This window comes from Cyprinodon tularosa, unplaced genomic scaffold (genome assembly GCF_016077235.1).
Source record: "Cyprinodon tularosa strain WSP-4 unplaced genomic scaffold, ASM1607723v1 ctg56, whole genome shotgun sequence".
Classification (NCBI taxonomy): domain Eukaryota; kingdom Metazoa; phylum Chordata; class Actinopteri; order Cyprinodontiformes; family Cyprinodontidae; genus Cyprinodon; species Cyprinodon tularosa.
In genome coordinates this window covers 170,416-179,409 of record NW_024039296.1, presented here as the reverse complement: position 1 = coordinate 179,409, position 8,994 = coordinate 170,416, and the positions used below count along the sequence as shown (strand labels likewise).

General features: G+C 35.3%; 1 protein-coding gene across 1 annotated transcript; it reads right to left on the bottom strand.

The window, feature by feature from the left end:
- Positions 1-6,943: 6,943 nt before the first annotated feature.
- On the bottom strand, positions 6,944-8,364 carry phlda2 (pleckstrin homology-like domain, family A, member 2). The gene is made up of 2 exons (XM_038305598.1): positions 7,788-8,364; positions 6,944-7,691 (listed from the first exon to the last, which is right to left on the bottom strand). The coding sequence occupies exon 1, from the start codon at positions 8,234-8,236 to the stop codon at positions 7,826-7,828; it is 411 nt and encodes a 136-aa protein (XP_038161526.1). The 5' UTR covers positions 8,237-8,364; the 3' UTR covers positions 6,944-7,691; positions 7,788-7,825.
- Positions 8,365-8,994: the final 630 nt, after the last annotated feature.

Here is an 8,994-nt window from a genome sequence, read left to right as displayed (position 1 = left end):
GGAGGGCTTTAGGATCTGTACTAAAAGCTGCCAAAACGCAGTCAACAGTAATATTGTTTACCAATTTCACTGATGAGCTGGATTGTTGTCCCTCTTGTGATGTTGTCAACCGAAATACACGAAAAAATTTTTTTTTTACAGTTTATGTCAAACCTTATTCTTAAATCATTGTCTGTCTAGAATAATGTAGAAAAATGTGTGCTTTGGTCCCAGGTGGATTTATTTACTATCAGTCTTTATTCATTAGTTAAATGTACACCAGTAGATACTGTAGTATCTTTAAGGGAAATTGTTTCTCACAGCTATCTAGCAGGAGCCTTTAAAAATGATTACGTCACAGTCCCACATGTGATGTGACATTTTGGCTCCAGTGTTGCTAAAATTCCTCTGGTTTAACTGAAGGATTGCTAATGAATGGTCACATAGAGATAAAGATGAGCGCATGGGGGATTTCATGGGGACTTGTCAGGGAAAAACTCTGTCTGTTATGACAGAGTGGAGAATATTTGTTGATTGCGTTTGCAAAGAGTGAGAGCTTTAGGCTTTAGGTCCACCACCCAGGGTGACACCAGCACTTTGGGCAAATAAAGTGGTTTTCTTAAGAAAAAACAGATATCAGTAGCACATTATCTTTTTAACCAGATAAAGAATCTAAGGTACTATTATGAAAAAAAAACTAAATTTCTCACTAGTAATGTATATTTGATTTTCAGAGGTTTCAAGTAATGAAGTACGTATATTTTGTTACTGTACTTAAGTACACTTTTAAGGAATCTATACTTTACTCCATTACTTATGAAGCCAAGAGTAACGTTACTCGTTACTCTTGGCTTCGGTTTAATGTTTATTAATACTTATTTCACGTCATGTGCGCCATCCGATGCAGATCATTGCCTCAATCCACATCTAGTGAAAACTCATGTAATTAGATGAGTCATATAACGCAAACACTCATTGGTTAGCTAAAGGAAATAATCCGAAGCAAGCGGGTGTTCTTCAAACTGCAAACGTGAATTGTTTATGCCATGCTACAATGTCGGATTCAGAAAAAGATGTTGAAATGTCTAAAAGGTCGGACACAGGTGAGAGCGTATCGGGAAATGGAGACCAACAAGACCTCCCTCGTCCTTGGCCGAGGGAGGTTAAAAAGACTTTTTCGAAATAGTCGAAAAATTGAGCTTTGTATTCATATAGTGGCATCTGGCTGTTTATTTTATTTAATTTTTTTTTACAGTTACTTTATACTTTTATACTTTAAGTAGTTTTTGTAACACATACTTTTTCACGTTTACTTGAGTAAAGAGGTCAAGTTGATACTTCAAACTGCAGTATCTATACTTCTACTTAAGTAACAAATGAGTGTACTTTTGACACCACTGTTGATATCCCAGTGGTTATAGTGATTAATATACTGCCCTATATTTTTTATACATATAATAAAAAGTCATTCAGAATGGTGTTAATCTTTAATAGGAAGCCAGAGGCGGGGCAAAGCCAGGTCATTCATGACAGCATCACTTCTGTATGTAAATTCTGGGGGTGAGACTTCCTTTGCTTGGATGAAGAAACAAGTTGAGTTTTGCTCAAACATCTTTTTTCAAGCCCAGATTTAAAAGTTCAGATCTTTATTATTCTATTTTTAAAAACGACCAAACGACACACCTGCAATGAGCTGAAGGCATCTCTAAGGCATTTCTAAGAGACTCCTTCAAGTAAAACAACCCATGAATAGTACCTTAATGAGATGGTCTCATTCCTGGGAACATTCAAAGCAGTGCGTTAGCCTTTTCAGCTAGTCGTAATGTCTAAAGCTCCCTTATGTCATTACAACGCAGACTTAACAGACGCTGTTAACATGACACACATGTTGAAGAGGCTGTTTGTAACTGAGGCATCCGCTGAGACCTTGCTTTACGTCCTCCGCTGTTTGGGTTTAGAAGGCTTTTATTTACACGAAGCCTTAGTGTTGTGTCCTTCTGGCGTCAGATTAGACTCTGACTGGAAGAACGAGTTAGGAAATAACAGTTCAAAAGCGACACAAAGATTAAAGGTTTCTGCAGTGTAAGGAAAGGGCTTACGGGAATCAGAGTGCTTCTCATTATTACTATGTAGAGATGAGTCATAGCGCACACCTGAGAAAACTCATGAGGGCAGTGAGTAGGCGTCAACATGTCCTATCAAGAATTTGATGAACTCGGTGGACGAGCAATTTGAGAGTAGATGCTTTAGTAAAGACACCGCTTTTCTATATTTAGAGTCTGAGCTGCGGATTTCAATGGTATACTGTTATTTCTTAACCCAGCAGCGGACTTTAATGACTTTTCTATTTCATTATTTGCTTTATTTTCATTAATAAGACAACAATAAGAGATTGTTAAACTGTGACGTCACTATAGCTAACCATTTGAACTTCATACATTCTTATTTTAATGAGAATCTTTACATTTTAGCTTGTTGAATTAAACATTTTTAAACACTGACTAATCAAAGAAAAACTAACAGAAAACTTTTTTTTTCTTTCTGCTTTTCCTTAACACTGAAATGCAAACAAATTTGATTTAAATGTTTGAATTGTGTGATTTACATTTTAGAAACCATATCTTGCACATTGTTTCAGTTGATTTATGAGTCCAATCGGGGCAAGATACCTTTGATTATATAAAAGAGATTACAGCTGCTGATCAAACCTGAAAACCATGAGCAACCTCGTGGCAGATAGTAAATAATCATAGATATTATTTATTCCAGTTACATCGAGCTTTTTTTTTTTTTTTTTACAGACAAACCTACTACATTATTTAGCTTTAAACCATCTGTCTTTAGTCTGAGGACAAGACACCATAATTATCTCAGGCATATTTACCACAAAACCTCCCGTTATAGAGGAGTTCTGTTTACCTTAAATGTTCGGATACAGAAAACTACAAAAGCTAAAAAACCAAATCAAATGAACCACAAATCTAATGATATGTTGACACCATCCATGGGGCTGTTTTGACTAAAACAAGAAGCCTAAAATTATAAGGTGGAAATTGCCCTCCATTAGGCCACTGAATTAAAGACACATCAACATTATATAAAAGCTCAAACAACTGAAGGATTTTCAAAGGTCCTAAGTCACTTTTATGTATCATGCCAATCATATGGGATAAATACTTCTGAAAATAGAAATTTTCTTTTTTTAACTATAAGCTTTAAAGTTTAACAACAAGTTAATACATATGTAAGACCGCATTGAGAGGACATATTTGTTTTCCTTACTTTATGAAAATGTTCATCATTTGTTTCATGTTCAAGTATGTCCATATTCATCAATCAGTATATCTTAACATAAGGAGGAGGAAAGTGGCTGTTAGTTTCTAATGTTTTAAAATCTTTCTTTCAGATTTTACTTTGAAAAATTTGAGAGAAACGTCTCCTTTAGGAAGTGCATTACAGTATGAAATACGCCTTGGCCGGGATTAATCAGTTACTACTGTCAGGGATTAGAAAGAAGCTTGTGTGGGAGTGTTGTTGGATTTATCTGGATGATGCAACAACTTGAAACATATTTCTTCCTGCTGACCCCACCCTGCCTCTCTTTATCAGTGCGGCATCTTCTGTTTACACTAAAGGCCTCTGAATGACTAATTCTCTCCTGCTCATTCCTCTTAATAAAAAAAAATAAAAAATCACCCGAAGATTAACAGAAGATGCCAGGTTTGCTTTTCTATATAAATGTTGGTTTGCCATATGTAGGTAATCATGAAGCATAGTGCATACCAATACTGCCTCATGTTTATTAAGCTTAAAAGCAAAGTACCGTAGAAGATCTTGTCTTTCATAGTGGAAAAATAACTTTATATTATACGGCGAGAACAAGACTAGATGAGAAATGTTCAGAACCAGAAAAATGTATCTAAAAAAAGCCCCCATGGTGGGACACTTAGAGCTCTAGTGACAAAAACCCCTGTGTGCCCTTTGGATCAGAGGCCAAAGGTGCATATCTATACATCTTTGTGTGTGTGTATGTAAGATTAACGTGGTGGCAATTTGTGAAGCAGTATTTATAGATGGAAAGAAGTCCCGTCCGCTTCTGTAATACTCCACAGATCAAAGCTTTCATGTGTTCATTGTAGCATGATCCCACTTCAAAGCTGGGCACATAGATGAGATCCGACTTGCAGGAGGGGTGGGACCCTGTGATAGGTTTCAATATTCCTCTGACTGTGACCTCTGACTTGTGGGCATTTATGCTCATAACGCTCCTCCATTCAATAGGAGCCTCAGATGGAGTGATTTCGATCGAGAAGAGCTTGCTTAGGGCTGTCGTTTCAGTTTTGACTGCAGTCCTCGAATAAACCCACCCACATTCATTTTATGCACATATAGATAATATATTTTTAGTTTTTTGTTCAGCTGTTTTTTTTTTCACTTTTCTTAACGCTTCTCCTAATTTGCATAAACCAGAAAACGCTTTATTGCTAAAAAGTTTTCTCACATGTATGTAGAATATGTTTTAATAATGAGATGCAACAAAATTGAAAAATATACAGTTGACATAAATTTAGAAATATGATTTTATGAGAATAGAGAAAAATAGAGGAAACCTTTTTCAGAGGGACAGCACCATTGCAGGTATTAAAAAGAGACAAAGACAAAAATATGAAGTTTAACTGAACGAAGTAATTAAGTATTTACGTGTGTGGAGCTAGTTGGATTATTTTCTGTGGGAATGTATGAGTGCATTTAGTTTCGAAGCCATAATGGGTCTCTGGTTAATGGCTCTCCAGCCTGTCTGAAGCTATTTTGTCTTCTCTTCAAACTATTTTTGGTTTTTCACTCTTTTTATAATTTTTTTTATTTATTGTTTAAGTTATTTAAATCCCCTCCTATGAATCACTAGGTCAAAAAAGTTTTTAAAATAGGTAAAATTTAGCCGATTTACTATATATTACAATTCTGTTACTTACAAGTCATCTTAAACTGTCTGCCACAAAAGGTTTGTAAAAATTTATTTTTAATGAATCTATGAAAATGTAGAAAAGATAAAACTATTTGACAGACATAGAAAAGTACTTTTAGAAATACTATGATGATTTTAAAACATTATAGAGCAAACTGAATAAAACATGCTGGATTTTTCAGGTCCTGTGTTTCTGTTAAAAGAACTGATAAAGCAATAAAAAAAAATCCACTGCAAAAACCAAAAAAAAAAAAAGCCGGGAGTATAAATGCTAGAGAGCATTGTGGGTTTTCATAAGAGAGCCTAACTCAACTTAAATAAGCAAAGAAGTGATAGTTTACAGTTAATTGAGATTATTACTGTTCGTGTATGATGAGATGAATCATTTACGGTAGCATTCAAAAAAGTCAAAAATATTAAATAGAGTCATCAGTATTAACACTTTAATTTGAAAAAGGAAAATATCTGAAACTGCTGGCTCAGTCAATCGTTTTTCTCTGGTATGATGTTGGATCATTTGAGAGATTAAAGACAGATACATTGATCTAGGTTATATTATGAATGAAAATATCAGTTTAGTAAACCTGTAGACTCTTGGTAGGAAAAGTTTCTTACCATCGTTAAAGTGCATACATATATATAAATGTATATCAGTGATACATCACACATCTCTGTCCAGAAGAGTGCAGTTCTAGGAACATATAACATATATATATATATATATATATATATATATATATATATATATATATATATATATATATATATATATATATATATATATATATATATATATATATATATATATATATATATATATACACACACACACATTCACATTTCCCAAGTTACAGTTCAATTATTCAAACCAGAATTTATAACACAAATGCAGAAGAAAAAATATATATCTAATGAGTTTAGAGACATAAGAAAACAAGAATCTGGACAGAATAACTAAATACAACCAACAACCAATTAAAGAGTTGACTAAAAGAAACCAACGTACCAGAATTAAAGGATCTTGCTTGGTTGGTTGGACAGGAACATGATCTTTGAGGGAGAAGAGAAAAAAGAAAAAAAATCCAACTGTACTTTTTGCGATTTTTAACTAATTTAGTGGAAAAGCTCTCTCTATATAATCTGTTCACAGTAACAGAGCTGATAGCCATGAGGCAGCCACTGACAAGCAGCACTTTTTAGCTGAGCTTGACAGGAAAATTATTTACATCCTAACTTTTTAAAAGAGATTCCTAAAAGGGATGTACTGTTTCAGTCTTGAACTCAAACACTATCAAATTTTTAATCAAATTAAAAGCCAATAATGTGTTGTTATCAAGAGGGATCCCACAGAGATGGCCTCTGTGCATCAAATAATTAATTGATCGCGAAAGATATTTCTGGATTAAGATTTTTAAATACTTTTCTTTGTAATATACAGAAAAATATTTAATATACTCATATTTAATATACTAAAAAAACTTAATATACTCACACTAATGTAAACATAGAACCAATTTTTGAATTAAAATATCAGTAATTTATATTTAACAATCCTTTGGAAGCCTACTTTTCAAGTTGAACCTGTCCAGACTCCACCTCACCTCTCACCAACCGTTCAGATATATAGAGAGCAGACAAACCTGACTGGAACATTCAGAAATAAAATAGGCATAAAAGAGGGATGGATTTCTCTTAGCTATGATTTATATAATTCATATTAAATACTAAAATCTGCCAAAATTAGGCAGATTTTAATAGTGAGACAATTTTCTTGGTTAAATTCTAGTGTAGATTAACAAATATTATGCTATACTTAACACAATTTAGATATCTATTTTGAGTTACCATTTATATTGTAAAACACTTTATTCTATAGTTTAATACCCTTTAGAATTAAACTGCTATAAAAACATGATCTTTTGCCACCTTTTGAAATGTAAATTATTAAAAACATTTGAAATGTCAAACACCCAACCAAGAAAAACCAATGCAACCATGTCGGTTTAATACTTTTAATTTTCTTCAAATACATCCACTCCTTGCTTCCATTATCAGATTGCACCAGTACATGAACCATAAAAGCCACCACACCTTGAAAGCAGGTGTGTTCGGATACACCACTATAGTCTAAAGTGTCCGTTGATGAATGTACCTGGTAGTTATGACTCAGTCCCCAAACCCTCCCAGTGACAAGAGTCACATTCCACTTGACGCCAGAGAGGAAGAGGGACTTCCCTGTCCTCTACTCCCATTTCATGGTCACATGTGGCGTTGAAGGAATACTGCTGAACATTTTATCAGCATCGGTTATACTTTTTTACCTCCCCCCTGAATCATGCAGGCCTAAAGGGATGTTGACAACCTCAAAAAAAAAAAAAAAAAAAAAAAAAAAAACTTTTCCAAAGTAAAACAGCAAAAGGAAAAAGTTATATTAAAAAGAAAATGGACATTTATTCAAATAAATACATTTAAACAGAAAATAATTTAGACAACACAAGTAGTTTAACAGCAACACCATACATCAGGACAAAAATAAATTAGCAGGATTTTAAACGCCAGTTCTCTCTGTAGAGTAAACGTGAAATAGTTCTGACATTTCAAAAGTTCAGTCCACTTGTTGAGCTTTGGTTTGGATCATTTGTCTTGAGGGAGCTCAGTCCCGGACAGTCCTTCATCTCTGGACCGGATGACCTAGTCTTCCTTTTTGGCCCACTTTCCATTTTTTCCTCAAAAGTCCCTGTAGACTCTAGAAGATGTAAGAAAGAACGTGTTATAATTTTCACTTATAAGTAGTTTTCTAGATGTATTGATATTTATATGCAGGGTAAGACAAATCTCTCACCATATTAGGATGGTTTTGAGCCTGCGCCCTGGAGCGGCTCAGGGCGCGCGGGCCATGCGCCTCTCCTGTCCGGGCGATGCGCCGTCATTGTCCTGCCGCGTCTTAAAGTCCAGGAGCGCCTTTCTGTTCTGGTAATCAATCAGAGCCATGGTGATCACTGCGTTCCAGCAGGTTTGATCCACGGAGCACCGGAAGTCGATCTCTTTGTCATCATTTGTAACGATGGTGAAATAGATGAATTTGCCGGTGCGCTCCACGCAGTCCACCTTTTTGATGGACTGGAACTTGATCTCTTTGCTCTTGGAGCGTTTCTGCGTGTCTGTGGCCGCGTAAATGTTGAGGCTGTCCTTGGTCAGGACGCACGTCTTCTTCTTCCAGAACTGGAGGAGATTGTCGCTCCTCTTCTCCAGCTCTCCCTCCCTGATGATCTCCCCCACTGACATTTTCATAGCTTTTTTTTTTGTGGACAGGTTGCTGATCGCAGTCCCGCTCTGCTTTTTGGTCCGAGGACAGCGAATAGTGAGCTTCTCCGCAGCGGGTGTGGTAATCCAAAATGTGGCTGTGAATGAGAGAGGCTGGTTGGTTTTTATACTCTCAGCCCCTCCCTCCTTACGTCAGCTGCTGTTTGGGAATGCAGCTGCCAGAGGAGCGATCCAAGGCTGGGTGTGCATGGGCGGAAGCTGTGGCGCAGGCAGGTGGGGGAGGAAGTGGACCTAATTACGCAGCCGACATGTTCATCTGTAATCCACATCCCACTGTGGAGTTAGTCCAAATATTTGCCCATTCTGCAGCAATCTTCAGATGTGTACACACATCAATCTACTGGGAATCATGTATAAAAGTTAAAGAGAATCGCAGTGATTAAAGGGCAACCATACAATCCTTTTTGACTGTAACAGCATGTTTTGGATAACTCCAAAATTGAAATCTTTCAAAAATGTATTCATTTATTTAAAAGAAAATATGCTCTTTTTTTGTAATTTTTCTTCTGAAATTATGAAAATCATTATTTTTCTTTATGGTTAATAGTTAAACTGAAGCTATTTATTATAAAACAAGAGCTTTTGTTGTTTTTAAATGTTAATAACAATGGAAACAAACATTTTAAGAAAGATCAAGAGTTATCATTTGATTTTTTTTGATAGTCACCAGTTTTTTTTTTTTTTAGCAACTTTCAAAATTTAAGCTGTTTTGCATCAATGACAAT

Excerpts from the sequence above, each read along its gene's own strand:
- phlda2 (XM_038305598.1), bottom strand. The coding sequence starts at position 8,236 with ATGAAAATGTCAGTGGGGGAGATCATCAGGGAGGGAGAGCTGGAGAAG.